A 26,091-nucleotide genomic window follows, 5' to 3' on the forward strand; every position below is an offset into this window, starting at 1 on the left:
GGAGTATTATGCTAAGTGAAATAAGTCAGACAGAGAAAGACAAATACTGTATGATCTCACTTATATGTGGAATCTAGAAAAGCCGAATTCATAGAAATAAAGATTAGAATGGTTGTTACCAGGGCATAGGGGTGGGGAAAATGGGGGGATATTGGTCAAAGGGCAGAAACTTTGAGTTATAGAAGGAATAAGTCTGGGGATCTAATGTACAGCATGGTGACTATAATTAGCAGTACTGTAGTATATACTTGAATGTTGCTAAGAGAGTAGACCTTAGATGAATCACCACAAAAAATAAAGGTAACTATGTGAGGTGATGGATGTGTTAACGAACCTTATTGTGGTAATGATTTCACAATATATATGCATATCAAATCATCCCATTGTAAACTTAAATGTATACAATGTTTATATGTCAATTATATCTCAATAAAACTGGAAATAAAAATTCTTGGGATGTGTGGAAATGTCCACAATCGCATTGAAAAGTCATAGACTCTTGTTTCCAGGGGGACAAAAATGACGGGATACCTACAGATGAAGATATAATGAAGCTTTCAGCAAAGTCCAGTCTTCTTCCACCATTTCCTTACTCCCAGCAATGTATTGATGTGAAGCAGTAGGTACCGGCAGGGAATCAGGCAGAGCTGTTATCACGTACCTGCAAGGCCTTCGGCAAGCCATTCACTCTCTGAGTTTTAGTCTTTTCATCCGTTAAATGGAGATAGTAATGTCTGCCTCATAGGTTTGTTAAGAGGATGGAATGAAAAAAATATAGAATGCTTGGATCATAGAGAATAAAATTAAATTTTATTATCATGTGTTGGACACTGTTCTAGGCGCTAGGCTTACAAAGATGAGTAAAACTTGTTCCCTGACCACAGAGAACTCAAAACTTAGCTAGAAGGTAGACACACACATACAAAGTAATTGTAATGAATGTGTGGCAATTAAAATGTCAGATGGGTGTGGGTAGTAAAGAGGTCGCACAGAGGCACGTGCCTGGGCCAGCACGTGTGTGTATCCAGGGGTGGGAATGAGGAGATGGTTTCTGAGAGGAGGGCAGTAGGCAGGGAGTCGGGGTCAGACAGTGGCAGGGGGTGGGGGTGTAGTTGAAGGGCTTTAAGCCTGGAAGAGATGTGACCGAATTGTGTTCTCCATAGTTCATTCAGTGGGGGATGGTTTGAGGAAGTACAGATGTTTGCTCATTGTAAAATTTGCGGCATTTTCTAGATACACACGGCTAGTCCTCCTTCCAGGCACTGAGGCCCAACTCTCAGCCTTTGCTTAGTGACTAGGATCCTGCTCTCCAAGGGTCATTGCCCATCCTGTCTGCCTGTCCGCCCGTGTGGGCTTCCAGTATTGTCTAGTACCCCAAGTTGTCACCAACTATTCTCTGCCTACCTGTGGTCAACGGAGTCACTGCAGACAGTGTCTTATCCTCCCACTGTCCCCCCTGGCCACTCCATCTTCTCAGTGACCAGGGACACTGTGATCATTAGAGCTGGCTTTGCTGGCCAGGCTGGACTTCCTCGTCAGCACCAGCACTTGCCTGGTTCCCCACATGCTCTCTTCATGAGTGGCCTTGACTCTGGGTATCTGCCTTTTCCTGCCCGTCTTGCTGAGAGTTACTGGCTAGAGGCCCCTGGATTGATAAAATACTGTTTCATCTAAGGGGAAACAATGTCAAAGATTTGGGCACTGAGTGGCAAGCCTTTTGGGCAGGACCTTGTTGACCGCAGTAACTTGGTGGAGTCACAATTGTTCAGGGTCCTATTCTTAGCTTTGCTAGTTAGGCTGGAGTCTTGATTTTTGTGAGTGGACTCACACTGGATGGTGCTCAGGAATGGACGCCAACCAAACAGAAGGTCATTTTGTCCATTCACTGTGATTAATAAAACTGATAAGCAGGATGGAAATGCTGATGGTGGGTAGTTATTCCATTTATATCCTGTAGAGGAGACTTTCCCTGCTAATTCAAAATATAATCAGAAGTAAAGGGATTCATTGGGTGGTCATGGTGATTGAGCCATGCTGGTGAGATGGATCTGGTTGCATCATACGGCTGTACCTGGGACAGGTGGTTGTGGCACCTAGTCACCTGTAGATAGGGTGCTCACATTAAAAAAAGTCAGCTTTTTTTTCTTTTTTGTTTAAAGAATCCTTGTTGACCTCCACTTTCTGTAAACACATTATCTTTTCCAGGTAGATCATAGTGCCGTGGATTAGATTATGGTTTATTTTAGTTACATTCCAGCCTCGAGGACAGGGCAGCCTGCCAGGTACCTTGAGTGAGAGAGGAACAAAGAGGAGCAGAGGACAAGTTGGGTTCTCTTGGCTCTAGTCATAGCCTCACTTCTCTGAAGAAGAGTGAGTAATTAGGTGAGGAGACTTTCAATGTCTGAAGAGCACTGTATGTCAACATGTTCTTTTTATAAATGTATTGTTTTCTGAATTTTTCTCCATCAGTGGAAAATTCTCCATTGTTTTTCATAGTTATAAGAACTGTCAGGGTTTGAGGGTTCCATTTTTACCCCCTCCTGTGAATCACTGAGTGAATCATGTCTCAGTTAGGGTTCCAGGTGCCAGCTTTGATACTGGGAAAGCTAAAAATGGAGATGTCAGAATGGACCCAGGGCTACAGTAGGAGCTCTGACCACCTGAATTGAACTGATTGGAGCAGCTGTACAGTGCAGCCTTGGGCACTTGCCCATGTCGGGGGAGCGGTGGGGGGCAGGCAGGCATCTCAGGAGAGAAGGCCGTATTTCAGACCCTCAACAGATTGCTCCCCTCCCCATGAGGAAGGAAGGGTCACTCCAGTGTCAGTCATAGCTTCCCTCAGGCAGACTGAGGTCGAAGAGAAGATGGAGGAGGGTTTCTTTCCAGTGTTCCAGGAATGAGAAGACCTTGATTATGTGGACCCAGGAGGCAAGGTTAGAAGGTTGTAAAGTTTGAGTAACCTTTTGTTTGAGTAACCAGGTATTACTCAAATACTCCTAATGACTTTGGAAGTAGGTGCCACGCTCCCATTTTATAACTGAGGAATTTGAGTAATTTGTCCAGGGTCACCCAGATCTATGTAGGAGATTAGGGACTTAAACCCAAGACTCCAAAGCCCAGGCTGCCTATGGAAAAAATGTGTGTGCTGCTGTTCCTTCCTTAAGTTTACTATGGGTGTAAAATACTCTCTCAGTAATCTGAGGCACTAGATTGTAAATATACACACCGTGTGCCTTAGTTATGGTCTGTACTGGAAGCACAGTCGCCATCTAGGATGATCCCTTCATCATCTGGTTCCCATGCAGACGTGCACTCTCCTCCATCTCCTGTGTGTGAGGACCGAGGATGCCCCGTGTTTAGCGGACTGTTGTGCTTGCTTTACCCCTTTGTCTACAAGGTGGGCGGGCACCAAAGTGCCCGTCGTTTTTGTCCATATAGTACCTATCACACAAGGCCTAAGCTCAGGGGCCCTGGGAATATTCATTTAATTGAATAAATTCAAGTGACTACTTTTCATCCACTTTAGAGTTCAAGAGAGAAGAAAACAAGATGGAGAGAAAAGGCCAGCAAGAGAAAATAAACTAGGAGCAGGATAAAACAGCGGGCAGAAGAGGGATGATGATAAGAAAGTGAAAGCAAGGAAATTTAAAAAGGGAGAAGAGAGGAGAGGTAGGCAGTGAGGTGGCCCAGGATGTTGTACTTCCTCCTGCACCTGAGATGGTCCTACCCCTTTTGAGTAGCTCTGGCCACCCTTGTCCGGCGGTGGTCCTTGGTGGGGTACCACCACAGCAGTGGCCTGTGCGGCTTCTCTTGTGGCTCAAGGTGCCATTCATAATTCATCCTTCCACATGGCAGCCACCAAGACAGGAAATGCCCTCAACAGTCAAATACTTTGGACGCTGAGAAGATTAAAGCATCTTGTTTGTAATTTTCGCCTGTTATGAGCACTGCCTAAAACTGATTGGTTCAAGGTAATCATTTGCTACTATTTCTATTTTAATTATATGTCTCGTTAAACTCAGTTTGGGCTAAAACAAACTGGTTTCTTGTCATTTCGCTTCCTTTAATTCCTGAATTTTAAGTTCTAATGAAGCCTTTCTGTACCTCCAGTTTGAAAACATTTTACGAGTTTACATAAGAGATGTCATTTATTAAAGGAAAGTTTCATTAAATTCACTTGTCCATGGATACACAGTATGTTTTTAAATTAAAAGAAAAGTGACAAATAGTTGGTATTTGTTAAGTGGTAGAAAGGAGAGTGAGTGTCATATTTAAAGGCCAGAAATTCAAATAATGTTTAGGCCAGTTCAAAGTGAAATTTTGTTGGTAGAGTCACCAAGGGCAGGCACCTCTTGAGTTTAAACAGCAAAAAATCAGAGCTGATTCTGTGAGGGTCAGAGAGTGGCTCAGATCCAGGGCCGCTGGTGTTTATTGGAGCAAGAAACGGGTTAGCGAGCTGGCTGTGAGGACTGAGCATCCACACTGGGGAGGCCTCGGGAGATGTCAGAGCTGAGCAAAGGATGAAAAATGGCGGAGCCAGTGAGGGGAGAGATGGGCAGGAGACTTGGGGAACATATGCAAAAGGCAAGCAGTGAGAACAAGGGTATGGGAAGTGGTTGGAGAAAGGAATAAGGGGGGAATTACAGCAGGTTGGAGGACATTAGGCTACCTCAGAAGATGGTTGAAGAGAACCCAAGAATTGTCTACTTTCTGGGCCATACAAAGCTCAACCTGCCAGGGTTCTTCTCTTCAAGAAGACACGGTGTAGCAATGGAGATGGTCTGTACGTAGACACTGAGTGTACAAGAAAGTATGCGGTGGGTGCAGTAGGCTGGCCTAAGCCTATTGCAGGAGTCACTGAAGGGAGGGAGGGGTCACTGAAGGGAGTGAGATTGAATGCTTACTTCTTTTCCCCAGTTCTTTGATGGAAAGTATTGTTTTGTTTTGTAAAATCCAATTCTTAGTGAGTCCTTGACACCAACTAGATACCCACCGTATGTCTGGTGAGCTGAACTTTGAGGAAGAGTGGCTGTTTGGTGGGATAAGCTTGCTCCCCCCATTGTATTGGTGCCACTACAATGTATTTCCTTCCCATGCTGTTTGTATAGTCATCAGTGACTTTACATGAAGTGAATCAGTTAATCATTAGCTGTCAGATGACAGTCCGCCTGATCCCCTAGGCTGTCACCTTATCCCAGCCAAAGCACTAAAAACATTTCCAAGAATTTTTGAGTTAGAAAGGATCTTGTGGATCATTGGTATGATTTCCTCATTTCCCCAGTTACAAAGCTTGGGCGCTCAGGGGTTAGATGAGTGGTCTGATGTTTAGTTCATAATAGACATTGACAGCAGCCCACATGGAGCCTATCACAGAGCCAGTCAGTCAGTGTCTGGTCCAGGATTAGGGAATAGATAGCTTCACTCAGACTCCAGGTGTACTTGGAAGGGCCATCACCTCTAAAACAACAGCTATTAATTTTTAAACATTTATTTCCCAGAATTCTGCAATGCTTTTCTAACGCTGGTATGTTTCTGTGGCATTGGCAACTTGATAAGGATTGTGAGATGGAATCATCATAGTAGGAGGTAGCCATAGCAAGCCTAGATGTGCTCTAAAGGGAAATAGTGCCATGTGGGGCAGCCTAGAAGTCCATTCATTGAATAAACAAGTCAGGACTGGCTGCACATTATGTACACATTATTGGGACTTTCCTGTTTCATTACGTGCAGGTGCCCCTCTGCCTCCTCCTCTTCCTCATAGAATTTAGATCCCTGGGAACTAATAGCATCAGGAGGTGATTTCTGCCTTATACTGGGGAATGGTCCAATGCAAATGTGAAACAGAAAGAAAAAAAAAAACCACAGTAGGAGAGAAAAGGTTGCATCTTGACTTAGTGGGCTTCCGGGGTGAGTAGATTTTGTTTTTTAAGTTTACATCACTGGAAAAATTAAATCGTATACTCTGTAGGACTAAGGAGTTATGTAAAACACCCAAAGGCCTTTGCCCTCTGCATTGAGACAGAGTAGCTTTAATGCTCAAGGGAGCATTCGAGACCCTTTCAGGCAACTGTAGGACATGAGTCTTATGAATAACACTCGATGCCAGCTAATCTGCCCAGTTGCCTTTCATTCTGCCATCAGGGACTTAGAGAAACTGACATCGGAATAAAGGGAAGGAGGGAAGTGAGGTGGTAGAGATGTGGCAGACATGCTGAGCTTTGGGGGGAAAAATAAAAGTGAGAAAATCAATGTAAAGCTTTAGAGAAAGCAGGTATTTTAGGATAATGCCTCAGAAGCAGTTGCCAAGTTTCATGAGAAATCACAATGCTGGGCCTCACTTTATTGTTCGTATCTGTGTATCTCGGAGTATTTTTAATACATGTATTTGTTATTATAGCGTCCCAAGGTGGGTCTGAGCCCTTCTGTTTGCTGCTTACGATAATGAAGCCGAAGAAAGTGTAACTTCCTGAAGATCAAAGGCCAACTCACTAGTGAAGATGACTAAGCACCAGCCTATTTTTTTATTGTTGAAACACCGATTAGGGTCTTCATTAGTATTTTCATCCAGGTGGTGACTATGGGCAGGTAATTCTTGATGGTGGGTTAGGCTGTTAAAAAAAACTTCAGTGTTTCTAATACCTATGAGATAGCTTTGTAAACTGTTCTACCCATCTTTGTAATGAATAATTATGAGGCTAAACTGCTTTATCATCTTTGAAATGGAGTAAAAACTGGTGGTAACTGACATGATTTCCTCTTGGTCTTACTTTGGGGCTGCGTAAAGTCTCAGCTTTAAACAGTATGAGCTATATCTGAAGTAAAATAATTTATAATAATAATAACAAATACTTAGAGTCCTTTGCTGGCACTATTCGAAGTATTAATATTTTTACATGTAATAATTCGTTAAAACTTCACAACCACCCTAAGGCGTAGAGGCTTATTTCTACTTTATAGATGAAGAAGGTAAGTAGTGAGTGGGTCCAAGATTTGCGTTCAGGCAGACTCCAGATTCTGTGCTTTCTGATCACCATACTGCACTGTGTTAATCTTAAAACAAACTAAACCAAAAATGCATGTGCCTTTACCATCAAGCTCTAAATAGCTCTGTACAGATAACCCTTACGATGCTATTGGGCTACTTGATAGCTGTTGCAATTGTATATATCATTACTTTCTTGAATTTCTCTTGAAGAGGAAAATACAAATTTCTCTCCAGAACCTAAGCTTAAAATTTTCCACTGAAGAAGAAGCAATATCCATGCTAAAGATAATTTCCCTCCGTGGGCTTTTTTTGGCTGTATTATTTTTATTCATTTAAAAAAATGTTTTTGTGGGCTCTTAAAAGGGACCAGCTTTTAGGAGGGGGAGTATGTTTTTGATTCTTCTCTCTGTTTCCTCTGCTTGCCTGCAGAAGTCTTCATTCTGCACAAGTCTTCATTCTGCACTCAGAACTTTCCAGACACTGGCTTTGCTGTGAACTCTTTTTCATGACTGTCTTATTAAATGATATATCCAAGGTGAATTAATTGGCCTGTCATGGATGGCGCTGCGTCTTCTGTCGTGTACCCATAATGTTGGACATGAAAATAGAAATGAAAGGAATTTAAGAATTAGTAACTAACCTGTTGCTTTGAAAATTCCTCACCATAACTGGTTACTCGATATAATTTTTATTCAGTGCCGATCCCATCAATGGAACTGTTTTCAAGCTCTTGTGATATCCTTAAGCTACCTGAAAGAAGCAGCTTCTTTCTGAGGCACCGATTCCTTCCCCCAGCCCCCAAGAGCTCATGGCAGCTGGTGTTTGCACACAGCTGTGTAGGTTGTGTTGTGTGTGACTCCAGGAGTGGCTGCCTGGAGTTGAGCGGAGTGGCTTTGCTGCACACCCTGCTGTAGATTGGAGGCCTGGGCACCTGGGCACCTGGGCACCTGTCCTTTTTTTGCCCTTAGATGCCTTAGTTTTTCCCATTATGGCATACTGAAGAATTAGTAACCGTATTATGAGGCTTAGTTTTTACTGAGAGACAATTAGGCGTGGTTAAGAGTTTTTAATCATTTGCACTGTGCTGTCAATTCTGGGACCTAATCTGAGTTTTATACCAGTCTTGTAAGAAGTGACTGTTACCATATCCTTTTTGTTTTTTCCCTTCTTATTTATTTCCCTTCCCCAACGTTTTTCTCTCTATCCTTTCTCTGTACTTTAAACCCGGTATTTCTAAATATTTACCCACACTGACTAGCTCTGCATTTAGTACTCAGATTTTAAAACTTGTCTGATTTCTGGTCTGTCTCTTGCTAAGTAAAACAAAAAGTTAAATCTCATTTTTGTGTCTTCCTATTCACAAACAGCCAAATGTATTTTGACTCTATGTCACGTATTTTCCAAAATGAGTCATCAGTCATTTCTGATGAAATGTTTTCATGAAATTGTGGTACCTTTTAAAAACCTGTTTTTATCTCTATGGTTATTTTATGGAATTTTAAGACTTAAATCTTAGATTAACTTTCAGAAGTATTTTGCTTTATGGAAGCAGAGAGGTCTAGAAAATACCAGTATCTACTATGCAGAGCCAACAAACTTCCTATTTTGTGCGACATGGATGAGTACTTGCCTTTTCGTCACAGAGTCCATCTAGGGAAGTTAAACCACGTTCATATGTTTCTGCCCCTTTTCTCTCTTTTTCCCTGCATTTTTATGCATCTTATCGTGTTGGAATGTTTACTAAGCATACTATTGACGATCTCTAGATCTATGTCAAGGTTACATGTGCATATACATATTTTACATTTATGTGTTTGCAGGACTTTTCATCGTGGTTCTCCTGGGAATTACCTTTTCTTGGAACAAAACCGTAGGCACACAGGACAATTGCTAACTATAGATTTGGAAGGGCGAACAGGCTGACATCACATTCTGTTTGGTATTAAGAGCGAGAGTTGAGAGAGTAAGCAGTGGCCCATCTTTGAATCTGTGGGTACATGAAAAGTTAGGTGCAAGAAAAGTAGGTACGAGAAAAGTTAGCTAGCCCTGGGAACCAGTTTTTCATAGCAGTTTATACCATACATGTTCCTTATCTTCTCTTTTGTTTTCCTTCTGTTAAAGAATGTAAACGTTTTTCCTTCTGTCAGTGATGCTGCTGAGGTTGGATTAATGGAGTTAACTATTGTGTTTTCCATTGGAGGTGGGTGTAAGGATTAGATTTCAAAGAGATCATCAAGTTTGGTTTGTATTAATTACATCTAAATAGGTTTACATGAAATAACTTTGATAATTTAAAAAGTGACACTTGTAACTCAAAGAATACTTTTGATGAAATCATAACAGTCCATTCTTGCACATTAACCTTTCAGTAAACATTTTCTGACTGCCCAGGGAAGGCCCGGAACTGTAGTTCTTATAGAATTGAATAAGCATGGTTTTCAGTGCCCTTATTACACAATCTCTGCCCTGCCTGTCCTTTATCTACCTTGTCTTATTCCCTAACATGCTGACCCAACCTCCTGAACATACCATTCATTCATTCATTCATTCACTTATTCTTCATTCATTCATTCATTCATTCCAGTATTGAGAACCTAATACATAGCAGGTACTGTGGATACATAGATCAAAAAGATAGACATAGACAAATAGCTTCTTTATTTGTGCAGGTAATGAGATCTTTGAAGCACACTTCAAGAAGTGCAGTGGTACCTTTTAAAAACCTTTTTTAATCTCTGTGATTGCAGAAGCTGAGGGTGCTGTGGGAGCAGCAGAAGGGAAGGTTTTCTGGAGGAGGGGACTTCATTTTTCTTTTTTTTTTAAGAGATGACTTCTAAGTTGAGATCAGGAGTGAGGAGAAGGGGAGAGAGGTTTGGGCCAGGTCAGAAGCAGGGAGATTAGTTAAATGGCTGCTGAAATTGTCCAGGGGAAATGAATGGTGGCCTGAGTTAAGGTAGATACAGAGAGGGAAGCAAATGGATTTAAGATAGACTTAGGAGGTAGAATTAATAAATCGAGGAGATTGATTCTCTTTAGGGAGGTGTAAGAGAGAGGTGCAGTTCCCTGGTTTCTGGCCTGAGCAGTTGGGTTGTTGAAGGGCCCTACACTTAGAAAAGAGACCTAGCAAGAACAGGTGAGGGGGGAGATGATGAACTCTGTTGTGGACATAGTGAAATTTAGTTGTGTGTGGTTTATCCAACTGGGGATTCCAGTAGGCATGGGGGCATATGCCTGGGAATTTAGGAGAAATGTCTGGGCTGGAGGAAAAGATCTGGAAGTAATCAGCTGGTGTTTGGAGGCACAGGAGTAAGAGATCCCTTGGCATGAAAAGAGAAGCTGGTCTGGTATGGCCCCCAGGGGGGCACCTTCTTAGCAGGGGCAGGTGGCGGGGGAGCAACACTCAAAGGAGAGGGGTAAGGAGTGATCAGAAAGGTAAAGACAACCAAAAGAACATGGTATCAGGGAGTCAGGAAGGAATAGCAGAGAATGATGCACAGTGTCAGATGTGCCAAGAGCTCATGGCAGGCAAAGATTGGATATGGTTCAGTGTCTTCAGCAAACAAAGAGGTAGTTGGTGACTTGGTCAGAGCGGTTATTATGTAGTGTTAGGGGTTTGTCGTGGTCTGTGGCATAAAGGTGAGTTAAGAAGTGGAGTATAATTTTAGGCGTTCTTTGGAATTAATTTTTTTTTTTTTAATCCTGCCCGTCTTCCTTTTCTCCTGTGACTCCATAGGTGGGAGAACTAATAGGCATCAAAGAAAAGCTTGCTTACTACTTGAAAAAAATTTTAACCTATAGTTGGTAATTTGTTTCCTGCCTTTAAAAACCATTGTCTAGTTTGCTGTTGAGTAGGTTAAGGTTTTTGATTAATCAGGGATTCACAGTCACTTTGACTCTTGGTCTACATCAGAATTTCCCTTTTATTATAAACACATATTTTAGAGAAGGTGATTACATAATAGGGGCTGAAAATAGCTTAGTTCCTAGGGACCATGCAGAATCACAGATATTCCTGTTTTGATGGCCACTGGTTGTTCAACATCACCAGGCCTCTTGGAGCTCTTGGTGACATTCGTGTGTATCCCATCTGGCCCCACAAGATCTCTTTTATAAAAGGTAAATGGCATTGTGCTTTATTTTCAACTAAACTAAATTAAAATTGATTTTGTTCTGAGACTTTTGAGAATGTCATAAACACTGAGATAATTGGTCACACCCTGGGGTGTTACATAAGAAAATATAGCCCTGGTTCTGCATTTTCCATTGTCTCCAGATTTCACTCATAGCAGCATCTTAAAATAGTAGCTAGTATTATTGGTGATAGTTGGGTTGTTGAAGGGCCCTACACTTAGATAAGAGTAGAAATTATCTTAGCCTGATGGAAATCTAAGAAGTGGAGAGTATCCCAACACATATTATGGAATATCAGGTAGCTTTATTTTATACTTTCGTATACAGTAGCTGAGAATAAATAAACATGAAATAATGTCTATGATATTTTGTTCAGTGAAGAATGGAGTTACAGAGTAATTTTTACACCATGATTATATTAAACAAAAGGTAAAGACATATATAGGCATATTTTTATAAACATAGACAAAAGAATTAAAACATACACTCCAATTTGCTAAGAAGAATGGTGGGTATTGTGTTTGGAAGGTTGGGGATGGGGGACTATGTGCTTTTTTCCCACTGCACCTTTCTATGTTGTTCAGTTTATTACAATGAGCATTTATTAATTTTATAATTAAAAGAAATTAGATTGAAAAACCTCTATGGCATTGTTTGATTGACTTCTTTTAGATTTGGTTTTACTAGACATCTGGAAGAAGGACCCGAAGCTGTTTTATTATGTTATATTCAGTCCTGGGAATATAGGATAATAGTTTGATTAGCTTGTGTGACTTTTACCTGCTCCGTATGAATCAGTTGGTTTTCCTGTTCATTTTTAAACCTATAAAAAGTTAGGGATGCCCTGTGCTAAACCTTTTTCATAGCTCTCCTGCCAGTTCACAAGGCAGGAGTGATGGAATAGTGAGTGTCAGGGAGACAAAATGCAGTCAGAGTTAGCCAGCCAGCATGTATGTCAAAAAAGTGTCAATCGATAAAGACATCACAGTTCACTTTGGGCATAAAGTTTTGAATCCATTTATAAGGTGGAAGCAGATCTGTCTGTAGAGTTAGGAAACTCCAGCCATGGTCTCCCTATGACTTCTCTCTACGGACCAGTTTCCTTACCCACAAAATGATGGGCACGGACCAGATAATTGCTAATAGTCTATGATTCTCTTATCTATTTTATGCCTGATTTGAAATTTTTACTCTAAAATATACTCACCCAACCGCCTCTTACCAGTTGGCAGTGTGAGAAGTTTAAGCTGTGATTTTCAGTCCCAGCTGCACATTAAGGTCGCTTGGGGACCTTAAAAAATAAAAATGCCTGGCCTCCTGCCAACCCGACCTAGCCTCCCCAAATTAGAGTGGGCCCTAGGATCAGTACTTTTTATTTAAAACTTTTTTTTTTTTTTTACAGCTCCTTGGTTGATTGCAGTGTTCAGTATTGAGAGCCATTGTCTTAGAGGGTCCTGTGTGACAGCTAACTAGTGCGCAATGCTGCATCGAGCCGTCTGTGTAGCAGTTCGTTAGCTGACTTGACAGTTAGTAGTTAACCTAATACAGTCAGTCCTCACTTAATGTCATTGACAGATTCTGGGACTTGAAGCAAAATGACGTATAACAAAACCAATTTTACCGTAGGCTAATTAATATAAATAAGAGTCAAGTTCCCACATGATAATGAAATGACTCAAACAAAATGATGTTATTCAAGGACCTGCTGTACTTGCGGAGCTCTATAGTTTACGAAGTACTTTTACAATCTACTTAGTACCCATTACAGTCTTGTGAAGCAGATGATTTTATTATCCCACGTAGCCTTGTAAGTGGTGGGAGACTCTGAGTTGAGGGTATTTTTCACTAGAACCAGAGTGAGAAAAGGTGGTTCCAGGCCCAGCTGGGTAGACTTGGGTCACATGAAAAATTTTACACACACACACACACACACACACACACACACCCCTGCTAGTGGTCATCTCCATTTGCGTGTAAAACCTGACATACTCAGGCCCTAGTCATATTATAAAGTCACGCCCAAACACTGCACTTCTTTGCTTAGGGGTGTTTCCTACAGCAGTGGTGTTTCCTTCCCTCCCTTTGGCAGCCCAGGGTTCCTCACTCAGACAAATAGACCTTATTTCTAGATAGGCCTGTCTGACCCCTTGCACCATTTTACTTCTATCCCACCTCCAAGGCTGGTAGGAAATTTCAGGAAGGTGTGCTGGATGGACAAGTGTCCGGGCACCTTAGCTCTAGTCCCAACTCTGATGCTCAGGGGCCATGTGACACACTGTGCTGAGTCATTGACAGTCTCTGGGCTCTACTTTCCTTGTCTGGAAAATGAGATGTTGGAATTACACGAGAAGGGTGAATTGAATGAATGAATCCTCACGTAATGGCTAAGCATATGGACTCTGGAACCTCAGACTTCCTGAATTTAAATCCCAGTGCTGCCGCTTACTAGATGTGTGGTTTTGGGGAAGATGTCTTAACCTTTATGTGACTTAATTTACTCATTTATAAAATGAATGCCTCAAAGAGCCTCAAAAAGTTGTGAAAATTAAAGGAGTTACGTAGGCAAAAGGACTTAGAGCAGTATGATACTTAGAGCAGTATCAGTGCTAACTATTATTATTATTGTTAACATTTTTAACTGGCTAGCAATGGAATTAATTCTAATTCACCATAGGAGGTGATGACAGCATGTTTGTGGACAGAGTTTTTCAGGACTCCTTAAATAGTCCTGAATTCTGTTCAGTCCTCCCTGCCTATTGGGCCAAGAGTTATGAGGATAAGAGTTATGGGTGGGAGGTAAGCTGAAGGCAAATCCTCAAAAGATCAGCTACATATTTCAAAACTTTTCTTTGCCATGGCTGAAGAGACAGCATAAACATTTTTTTCCCCATTATCTCCATTGGAGTCAGTTTTTTATTTTAATTCTAAATCGTAATTAATACATGACATGATATTTATAGGATAAGGTAAGCCACATGTCTTCCTGTACAAGACTATAGGATTGTTTTCTGAAGATTGAAAGGCATTATCTCATTCCAGAGGGACTGGATGACTTACTCTGACTTGGTGGAAGGAGGATTGCTATATTAGTGTACCAACTCCAGAGGGAAAGTTTGTGCAAGCCTCGAAGAAGAGCTGTTGGGAAGGACTTTGAGCCTGGCAGCTTAATTCAAGTCTCCCCCGGTTCAAGGCTGAGCTCTTGAGAGGTCATCGCAGATGATAAGTAAGCATCTCAGTGTAACTCATGGTGCTGCCCTCTGGCTGAGTGTTTTAGGCCCATTTACTTGGTGTCGGTTTCCTCAGTAGGACATTGAGGGTGTTGGGAAGATTAAATGAGATAATAGATGGGAAGCATTTAGAAAAATGCCAACAATTGTTGAGCTTAATAAATGTACATGTTCAATAAATGCTGATTGTTGTTACTTAAAACTTGTGTGTTTGAAACAAAGGCTAAGAATAATGAACTTGCTCAGCATGGAATAATCCATGATAGGCTAAGGAGCTTTTGACAGAGGTAGGAGCAGGGAGGGAGGGCAGGAGGTGATCGTAGGGGGTTGAGTAGGAGTTTCCGCTTATGCTAAGACCAGCGTCTGTTCCTCACAGTCTTTGGTTTGGGGCTTTTTTACTTTCTACCTGTAGGAGCAAGGAAATGAAGAGTGTGTCATTCTACGAGTTTGAGTAGAGGATTTTTATTGGGCAGTGTTATGGGCTGAATTGTGGTTCCCCCAAATTCCTATGTTGAAGTCCTAACTCCCAGTGCCTCAGAATGTGACTATTTGGAGATAGTCTCTTTAAAGAGGTCATTACGTTAAAATGAGGTCATATGGGTGAGCCCTAATCCAGTATGACTGGTGTCCTTATAAAAAGAGGAAATTTGGACATCGACATGCACAGAAGGAAGACCACATGAAGACCCAGGGAGAAGACGGCCATACACAAACCAAGAAGAGACGCCTCAGTGGACACCAACCCTGTTGACACCTGAATTCAGACCTGCAGCCTCCAGAACTGTGAGACAATAAAGTTCTGTTGTGTAAAGCACCCCTCAGTCTGTGGGACTTTGTTATGGCAACCTGAGCAAATTAATACAGGCAGCTACTACCTTCTCCCTGAGTGATAGTATTTCTGGGGAGAATGTTGGGAATTGAGGGGAAACGTTACAATGTAATGAGTGAAACTCATGCTTGTCATTTTAAACTCTAGTGCTGCCACTCACTAGCTTTGTGAATTCAGTCACCGTACTTAACTTTTTTCCTTCATTTTCTTCATTTGTAAAGGGGGACTAAGCTGCTTTGTAAAGTTGTAAAGATTAAATGGAATCACTTACATAAGGTTTATCACTGTGCCTGACACAGGGTAAGCACCTGGTAAATGCAGTTATTGTTAGGAGATGATATATCAATTAGAAGTTTGGTTATAAGTTATGTACATTGATTATCAGTGTTAAATAATATTCTTGTCTACAGGCTTGGAAAAAATTGGCTCACTACAGATTTAAAAGTATTTCTTGCTGACATTCCAAAGAGTTTGGAATGAAAGTATAACAAGGCTCTCTTTGAAAGGGCAAAGTAGCTAGAAGATGACACAAACACTTTTTGTTTTGTGGTACAGAGAGGAATAGCATTTTTTGGTATTCTCCAGCCACATTTATTTGTGGGAGGCAATGCAAAAGAGTACGGTTGGTGGAGGAGGAATGGCCTGCCTTTAAATAAAGAATTGTTTGATTAGGGGGGTTTTGTCTTGGCGCATAGATGTCTGTGGTGCTCAGGAAAACATTCCTGCCCAGACAGTTGCCTGCGTGTCAGTGGTGAGCCAATGGCGAGCCAATGGCAAATCACTGTAGGAGAGGAAATCGTGTTGGACTGTTAATATTTGCTGTTTATTAAAAATAGATTGCTTGTATTTCTTCGTTAGGATGAAGGCAATATTTTTCACTCCTGGCATAGTTTGTTTTTTGTTGGAAGACTCCGAAGGCCACAGAACAGAAGTCCCCACATGGTGCCTTTGCAGCAGCATGTTAGAGCAGGAAGATGTAAGACTTACCTCTGAAAACTGTAGCACAGTTTGCTTGTGCTTTGCTGACATAAGAAGTTAGACCCTTGGCAACATGTGTTTTATTTCCTTGTAGTGACTTTGAAATCTTGCAAGAGCTGTGGAAACTGAGCTCTTGCTGAATCCGAGGTATGTCAATCTTGCTGGTGTTTAAGAGTCTGATCAGAACAGCTGTGCTCTACTGTTCCCTTTCGTGTAAGGGACCACACAGTACTGACATTGTGGTGGGAGATCACATATGAAAGTGCCACTTTCTTTGCTGCTCGGGAGGGAGCGGATCAGTCGAAAAGCAGGAACTCTGCACATGCTGTTTTCAAACAAGAAGGGTTTATTTAAGAGCATCATGGTATATGTTTTCATTCTCATTGGCCATCTACATTGTTACTCGTGACAGTTTGCTGCCTGAGAAAAGTGTGGTTTTCTTTAAGATGAAACTTTTCACAAGTTGACTTCTTCCATGTTTGCCTAACTCCTCCCAAAACTTGAGTTATAGTAGGTGCTAATAAATGCAATTCTGAGAATAAGGAAGTAAAATTAAATAAGGATTCTTATGAGTTTCTTAGAGTCGATGATAGTGTATGTGTGTGTGGAAAATTCCACATGGACTTTGTAAAAAAAAAAAAAAAATTTTGCTTAGGTTCCTGTCACCCTGATAAAACAGCCATATTCCATTTTACATGTTATCTTTGTCTTTTTCCATATGCTACTATTGTTTTTTTAAAACATATTTGTAAATGTACACAGAATTGTATATTCTTCTTTTTATTATAGCAATGCTTTTCATTTTATTATAGGCAGTTTATACTGCCCATTTGTAATACTACTACATTGACTGGATTTACCAGTAAGTAGTATTCCTCTATTGTCCTATATTTAGGTATATTTTACTTCATTTTGTCTTGTAAATAATGCCTCAACAGTTTTTCAGCATTTAGTTTTTCATCATCCCATGAATAAATTTCCAGGAATTGGTCAAAATTATGGCTTACAGCAAATAGTACCATATTCCCTTCAAAAAGGATTGTAATGCAAGGTGCATCCTTTAGTTGTTTCACGTGTTAATCAGTGCCTTTATTAATTGTTGAACTTTCAGGTTCCTTCTTCTTGCTACTAGAAATGATACTGAGGTGCATACTTTTTGTAAAAATGTTTCGTGCACATTTCTAAGAGTGGCAATAACAGTGGGTTTAAATTCTGTTTAATTTCTCCCTATTCAACTTAATTTAGTGTTCGAGCTCAACTGCCAGTTTTAGGCGGCTTACTTCCCATTCAAGACTGGTTACATCAAAGGTTTGTCTACCTCTAGACCTGGGAATGAGCTAAGCCCTGAGGTGTCTACAGACCTTTGTGGCCTTGGTGAGGTCATTGGGTCCGTGTGCCACTGGGGCCCTGCTGGCCTTAGCTCAGGTGGAGCCTGTCCTTGTGGCTCCGGGCGCTGTCCTCTTGCTGCTGCATTACCTGCTCTTCCCTGCAGTCCCTTCCATGGCTCCAGGTGGTAGGTTCACATTCAACATTCTCCTCAGTCCCACTGCAGGATCTTCTCAGGTCTGCTCCCTCTCAGCTGGCGTCTCTGCTGTCTTGAGTGTCCAGGAGAGGGGCCTGTGTGATGCCTCCGATCTGTGTACTTTGTCACCAAGACGCCTGCAAGCAGTGCTTCTCCGCAGGGCTGACTATCTCCCTGGGGTGCTTTCTGAGAAGTGAGGCAACCATCTCTTCTGCTGGGACACCTGCCTCCTTCCTCCAGACCTCTTTAGGGATAGTCTCAGCACCTTTGCTCTGACACCTCTGCCCCCACGTCTAAGCACTAAGCCTACCCCCCCCCCGCCCCGAATCGCTCCTTCAGCTCACTGGCCAAACTCTTTATTGATTTGTGTGCAAACAGATAGCCCTTCCATCATGAAGAGCTTTCTTCCCTCCATAATTATGGTAGAAACTCCATGCTTTAAATCCTTCATCTTTGTTCTTGATTGACGAAGACAGGTGTTTTGAATTAAAAAGAGAAATAAATCTTTTCTAAATTTCCATAGACTGCTTTGACTTTCAGATTGACCTCTGCTCTAGATACACTCTACAAACCTCTACATAGGGACTGACTCTTAGTCCCAAGCTGCACTGCCTCTGCCTGTGGAAGAAAGGACACCGGGGAGAACTGTGGCATCTGTCTGAATGTTGGGTGGGATGAGGAATCAGTGCAAGAACCACGGGGAGGAGACAGGGAAGCCAGTTCTCAACAGCAGTTACCGCCTATTGCGATTATTCTGTGCACAATGTGTGTGTCGATTTAGTACACGTGGAATAATATTAATAGCAAATGCTTATCAGTGCTATGCATTGCTTCTAGTGAGCTTGCATGTTCACTGCTTTAGTCCTCAAACAACCCTGTGAAATAGTACTCCTATTATTACGTCAGTCACATGGACCAGAAGCCAAGATGCAGTGAGCTTTTGTAATTCTTCAGTTAATAAGTGGTGGGGCTGGGTCTTGCAGCTGGTAGGCTAGCTCTGTGTTGACTCTGCGGGTCACCTGTCGTTGGTCATGCGATGGGAGGTCACTGGTACTTACTTTGGTTATTATTGAAGGTAGATCTTTTTCTCTTGTAATTGTTGTAATTTGATTCTCTTCTTGTGGGAGTGCGATCCTTTCACAAAAGGTAGTTCTTTTGCTATTTAGGAAGAAACGGTCCCTTAATGGTTTTGGTTTGTCTCTATACTCATATACGTTACCTTCCTAACTTAGGTGTTTCTCTGATAGCGATACAGAGACCTTCACAGTTTCAACTGTGTACAGTCACCAGAGGTTAACATCTGTATCACCACAGGCCAGTGATTTACTTTCTTTCTAGAGTTGTGTAATTTGTAAAACCTGTTTTTTGTTGTTTTTTTTTATGGGAAAGTTTGAATATCTACAAAACTGGAGAGATAAGTAGAGTGAACTTTCACATGCCCTACACTGAGTTTCAACAGTTTTCAACTCATGGCCAATCTTGTTTCATCCATATCAGATTTCTTAATCTCGGCACTACTGACATTTTGGGCCAGAAAATTCTCTGTTGTGGGAGGCTGCCCTGTGCCTTTTAGGATATTTAGCAGTATCCTGGGCCGCTACCCATTGAATGCCATTAGCACCCCCCCTTTTTGTTTATGACAACCAAAAATGTCCCCTGGGGGGCATATCATCTTCAATTGAGAGCCACTGATTTATACTCCACTCTCCCCATCCCTTCAAAATTATTTGGAAGCAGATCCTGTACATTAAATGAAACCCATTTTGGGATGTATTTCTAAAAGATAATGCCTCCAATTTTGTTGGCCCTTAGAGAGGAAAGGAGCAAAGATCTAATTCTGTTCCTATGTGAATTGTTGTCATGGCAGCTAGCCACTCGGCCGCAAAGATGGTCATAGTTTCTACCAGCTGCTAGTGTTGATATAGGCTAGCAAATGCAAAGAAATTGGTATCATGCTCCAGCCTGTACCTTTTTTAAAAAATTGTGGTAAAGTATACATAATATACAATTTTCCATTTTGGCCATTTTTAAGCATAGAGTACAGTTCAGTGGCAGTAAGTATGCTCACATTGTTATGCAGCCATCACCACCATCCCTCCACAACTCCTTACCTCTTGCAAAACTGAAACTCTGTACCCATTAAATAACAATCCTGTTCTCTCCACCCCCCGGTCTCTGGCAATCACCATTCTACTTTCAGCCTCTATCAATTTGACTATGTGATATAATGGAATCTTCTACTGTTTGTCCTTTTGTGACTGGCTTCTTTCACTTAGCATAGTATTTTCAGGGTTCATCCATGTTGTAGCATGTGTCAGGATTTCACTCATTTTAAGGCTGAATAATATTCCATTGTATGTATATACCACATTTTATTTATCCATTCATCCGTTGATGGACATTTGTGTTGTACCTTTTAGCTATTGTGAATAACACTGCTATGAACGTGGATGGAAAAATATTTCTTTAAGATCCTGCTTTTGATTTTTTGTAGTATATGCCCAGAAGTGGAATTGCTCGATTGTTTGTAATTATACCAGGGGTGCCAAATGTATACAAGTGGACACTTTGGTCAGTGTTGCTCAAGCAGTAGTTCACGGTAATTAGAAGTGTCTGGACGCTGATGGCAACCACTTTGAGCACCTCTCGTAATTGCAGAAGTCAAACATGGCTTGTATTCATCTTTTGTTATCAGTATATATTGAATATTAAAATTCTAATAGTTTTTTCCTTTCTTAAAATGTGTATACATTTTTTTGGCACCCTCTGTATTTTTAATTTTTTGAAGAACTGCAATACTGTTTTCCACAGTGGCTGTACCATTTTACATTCCTACCAGCAGTGTACCAGGGTTCTAATTTCTCCAAATCCTTGCCAATACTTTGTTTTTCAAATAATAGCCATCCTGATGGGTGTGAAGTAGTATTTAATTGTGGCTCAGCCTGTACCTTTTAAGATGTGTACCTGATAACCAAAAAGTAATTCTGATAAAACCCTCCTGCTAGACCTAAGTGGTGCTGTTGTGTGTTTCCACTTTTGCCTGGGAACAGTTTGCCATGAAACATTCATCTAGCAATCTGTGACTCACTCCTAGGAAGAGGGTGGGCGAGTGGGTTGTATCTGTGTAGGGGGAACCTTTTATACCTAACAAAATCTTGTGTTTGGACATTTACCCTTAACAGTTAAGGGAAAGGATTTGTGTTAGATACAGAATCAGAGACCATTAGAACTGGAAGAGGCAGTAGAGACCAATTCTCCCAAATACACAGTTTGAAAAATAATAATAATAATAATAATAATAATAATATAAAAAAAGGAATTGAAACCCAGAGCTTGTAAGTCTCTTCTTCTTGACTTGAAGGTAGTAACAGTGTCTTGTTCACTGTCCCCAGTATCTGGCATATAGAGTCAACCAGTAAATGTTTGTGGAATTAATCAGTGAATCACCTAGGGCTGCCCAGCTCTCTTAGTGTCAAAGCTAGGGCATTCAGTTGGCTACACATTATATTATGATGACTGGAAAATGGCAGATTGCTGCAATGACTCAGTGAATCTTCCTTTCCTCTCTTTCAGTCTCTAGGGTAACAAGATCAGATATAGCTTTCCCATAGTAAGGCTCTCTCTTCCTTGGAGGTAGGTTTAAAGGGGTCTTAACCGAAGACAGACCCAGTTCAGGAAATGGCCAGCAGGCCAAGGAGGCCTGGGCTGGCTGAGTGATGGCCTTTAGGCTTTGATCACTCCTAAATCTATGCCATCTCATCCCAGCCCCAAAGTTTTCACAGCCCAATTCCCCTGTCCTTTATTTGTGTTCGTCTTCATTCGGGGAAAGCCCAGTTCCTCATGGGTGCCTTCATCTTTATACTTCCAAACTAGGAGGTCTCCATCTTGTCTGCATATTAAAATCACCTGCATGCTTTGAAAAGTCCTAATGCCAGGCCAATTAAATCTGAAGGGTTGGGGATAGGACACAGGCAACAGTATTTTTAGTGTTTTTAACCTCTCTCTCAATGTTTACCTATTTCAACAATTTTCCTTATTGTTTGCTGAGTCTCATCCCTCCTTAACCATGAAATTTCTTGTCATTTACTTTGGTTATAAAGGACATATGATGCAACAAGTTCATAGAATGTTAATGTTAATTTACAATTACTTGTAAGTAATTTGTGTGTTTTCCCCAGTTAATTCATAAGGTCTTAAAGGCAGGGACATGCCTTCTTTCCCCTCTATCTCAATGGTTCTCAAACTTGCATGTGCTTCCCAATTAGTTGGGGGGCCCTCTTAAATCATAGATTTATGGACATACCTTAGGGATGTCTAGTTTCGTAGGTCTCAGGTGGGGTCTGAGAATTTGCATTTCTAACTAGTTTCCAGGTGGTGCTGCTGGTGGTGGTTTGGAGACTACACTCTTGAAAACCACTGCTCTATCCTCAGATTCAGGAATGCTCGATTATTACTGGCCAACCAAAAGGAATGGAGCAAGTTTCCTTTTGGTTCTCTCCTGAGTAACTACGTCCCTCTGGACCCTGGGCTGCGAGAATGAAAGAACATGGGATTGATCACCCACAGATGATTATAACTTTGACTTTCCAGTTGCCAATTCCTTTATATTTTGAGTCTCGCTAGATGGTGACTTCTGTGTGTGTGTGTGTGTGTGTGTGTGTGTGTGTGTGTGTGTGCATGCATGTGTGTTGTTGTTGGTTGTGCATTTGGGCTATATAAAAGTTATGTGCAAATCATGAAGGATGGGATCACAGCTCCCTTCCTCTGTGCCTTTCAATGTATAAAGTGAGGGTGGGCAGTAGGGAATACATCTTTGAAGAGTGGTGAAGAATGATCTCCAAATAGAGGGGAGACTCAGCACAATTTTTAAAAAATATAACAAAAATGTTTTTGAAAGTATTATTTTTTATGAATTATAAGGGGTCCAAAGTATTCTTTTTTAATGGGAAACCACAATGAGCTTGAGTGGAGCTGATTTCTGCTACTGTGTTTCCCTGAAAATAAGACCTAGCCGGACCATCAGCTCTAATGCATCTTTTGGAGCAAAAATTAACATAAGACCCGATATTACATTACATTACATTATATTATATTATATTATATTATATTATATTATATTATATTATATTATATTATATTACATTATTATACCTCGTATTATATTATATTATATTATATTATATTATATTATATTATATTATATTATATTATATTATATTATATTATACCCAGTCTTATATTATATTAAAATAAGACTGGGTCTTATATTAATTTTTGCTCCAAAAGATGCATTACAGCTGATGGTCTGTCTAGGTCTTATTTTCGGGGGAACATGGTACCTGTAGTGCTACCTCTGAGCCCAGCCCTCATGCATTTTCCTAACAGCTACAGCTTTAGTGAAAAACTGCTGAAGCTGAAGTTGAGGGTCTACTCAGATATATATATCCTCAATCCCTTTTCAATTAAGTCTCCTCTAAAAGCAAATTGATACCGAAGTTTTCATTCTGAATACTCTGCAAAGATTAAACTGGTTTTCCAGTTTTCATTAACAGTTAAACCACTTAATGTATTTTGATTTTGTGTTAAATCAGTTGATTTTTCCTATGAGTGTCAGGGAATTATTTTATATTTTCTTTCAGGTAAAATTTTTGAGAGATAGATGACTGAATTTTTCTAAGAAAATTTGCTGCCTACTATACATAATTGGACAGTGTTGACATTGAAAGTTTAATGCAGGGCTATTTCTTTTTCTTTCTTTCTTTTTTTTTTTTGTGTGTGTGTGTATCTTTAGTGTCATACCTTGATTTTGAGCCATGCTCTTGCTTATTTGGTGTTAATTTAAAAATGAGAAAAATTAGAGTTGGAAAACAGCTGATGATTACTTTGGAGAAACATTTGATTTCTTAGGTACCAGATGAGGGAAGCCTCTTTGATTTGATTCATTTTTGTCTCTCACAGAACACATTCTTTATCTTAGGATAGCGCTGGTGGAGGAGGGAGGAACAAACGCAGCAAACTGACCTCATAATCAGCTAATGCCTTTACATTAATAAGCCTCCTATTTATGGGTGGGAAAGCAACCTTGGCTAATCTTAAAGTATTGGAAGAGAAACTATAGGCATACCTCAGAGATGTTGCAGGTTCCATTCCAGGCCACCATAATAAAGTAAGTATAGTGATAAAGCAAGTCATCATCTTTTTGCTGGTGGAGGGTCTTGCCTTCAGTTTTTCAAAAAAGCAACACCTGTGAAATGCAATAGAGTGAAGCACAATAAAACTGAGGTATGCCTGTATTGGATTCCTCACTTCTTGTACCAGGTGAGGACACGGTTCTCTTTTCAGCCCCTCCCTCTTCCTCCAAACAAGCGAACGCTCCACATCCAAGTCTGAGAGGCAGGCACCTTGGTATGGAAATCTGAAAAAGGTTGTGAATGTGCTCACACAGGCTAAGCCGTAATGGTTTTGAATCTCTTTTTTTCCCCCCCGTACAGGTGAATTTTGTGGCATGCCAGCTTGTTGCTTTGTTTGCCGCTTTCTGGTTTCGAATCTACTTAAGTCCTGGTAAAACCAGTCCCGAGGTCCGGCACACATTTGCCACCATTTTTGGCATTTATTTTGTCATCTTTTGTTTTGGCTGGTGAGTATGAGCCTCATAAATTCTAATATTTATCATTTGGGTGTTTTGTGGCAATAGTCTTGGCATTTCCCAGGCACTAAGGAGAGAATATATATTCACTTTCATTGTAAAACAATGGGGATGTCACAGAAATTTCCATTTACTGTAAGAACCTGGAATCAATAAACTTGACTACCCATTGAAAGTCAATTTGGTGCATTTTTCTTAAAGTTAGACTTCAACTGCTCTCCCCTGGGTCATGTAAATGGATTTTTATAAGGTTTAATTTTCCTGATGAGGAACTTTTCTAACTGTTGTAGATACTGGTGATTTTTTTGCATGACTGTTAGAGATATTGGTGTTAGTCATGCACTTAGAACAATAGCTTCAGTGCTGGTCTTAGGGAATGGGAGTCCTTCTTTAACAAAAAAAGCCTGTGGATTAGACTTTACTAGATAAACTGGACAAATACCCTGGGAGTGGCAATTCTTGGGGAAGAAGCTTTAAGAATCAACATTTCTAGAAGTACAACTTATGGAAATTTGTGAATTTGTTCAGGGCACTAGAATACTGCTGTCCAGTTTTAACAAAAATTTGAGAAAGCTTGATGAGTATTTTGAATCAGCCACCAAGACAGGTAAAAGTCTTGATATCTGAGCAGCTCAGTTTTGGTCCTGTACTTTAAAATTAACAACAACAACAACAACAAAAACAAACAAAAGGGCCGGCCCGGTGGCTCAGGCGGTTAGAGCTCCATGCTCCTAACTCCGAAGGCTGCCGGTTTGATTCCCACATGGGCCAGTGGGCTCTCAACCACAGGTTGCCAGTTCAATTCCTCGAGTCCCGGATGGGTTGGTGGGCTCCGCCCCCTGCAACTAAGATTGAACAAGGCACCTTGAGCTGAGCTGCTACTGAGCTCCCAGATGGCTCAGTTGATTGGAGTGCGTCCTCTCAACCACAAGGTTGCCAGTTCGATTCCTGCAAGGGATGATGGGCTGCGCCCCCTGCAACTAGCAACAGCAACTGGACCTGGAACTGAGCTGCGCCTTCCACAACTAAGACTGAAAGGACAACAACTTGACTTGGAAAAAAGTCCTGGAAGTACACACTGTTCCCCAATAAAGTCCTGTTCCCCTTCCCCAATAAAAAAAAAAAAAAATCTTAAAAAAACAAACAAACAAAAAGTCCTAACAAAAGAAAGAACTCTTCCAGGCTCTCAATTGTATATGTGAAAAAAGTATAAGCATCCCATTTATGGATTCCTGACATTACTAGTGCTACAAGTTGGTAGATTGTGTTATAACTTCCTAGTATCCTTTTATGATAAAGTTCTTAATTCCATAGAACAAGAACACTTGATTTATTTTTTCTTACATAAATATGAGTTAAGTGATTGCTTGCTTTTTGGCAGGGTAGAGGTGAAGTAGCAGTATGGGTAGCCAATTGGTATGTTAATATGAAATATATTCAGTGTTTTTCTGCCTCCTCCCCATGTCTTAAAGGTACTCTGCACACCTGTTTGTGCTGGTGTTAATGTGCTATGGAATCATGGTCACTGCAAGCATATCCAATATTCCCAGGTAAGACCCTGGGAATGGACAGTGCAAGGTGAGGTTATTCATGATCTTTGATATGCATTTACAGTGTAAGGGGTACCTTCCCCATTTGCCACACATGGCATACCCTAGGTTCTCTGGGATATCAGAAGGAGGGGTGGGGAGCCCTAAATGCTGAGAGTCTCTTCAGAGAAAGCTTTATGTAAAAGGGGTGATGCAAACTGGGCAGCAGGTGAAAGAGAGTGTA

General features: G+C 41.0%; 1 protein-coding gene across 1 annotated transcript in view; it reads left to right on the forward strand.

Annotated features, from left to right (window-relative positions):
• The window catches only part of MBOAT1 (membrane bound glycerophospholipid O-acyltransferase 1), a 100,378-nt gene that overhangs the window by 24,080 nt on the left and 50,207 nt on the right, over nucleotides 1–26,091 (forward strand). Inside the window, exons 2-3 of the mRNA XM_019734286.3 lie at nucleotides 24,164–24,309; nucleotides 25,791–25,868. Coding sequence (XP_019589845.2) covers nucleotides 24,164–24,309; nucleotides 25,791–25,868 — 224 coding nt within the window. The remainder of the gene's footprint in view (nucleotides 1–24,163; nucleotides 24,310–25,790; nucleotides 25,869–26,091) is intronic.

This window comes from Rhinolophus sinicus, chromosome 14, assembly GCF_057876585.1.
Source record: "Rhinolophus sinicus isolate RSI-liver-muscle chromosome 14, RSI-T2T, whole genome shotgun sequence".
Lineage (NCBI taxonomy): Eukaryota > Metazoa > Chordata > Mammalia > Chiroptera > Rhinolophidae > Rhinolophus > Rhinolophus sinicus.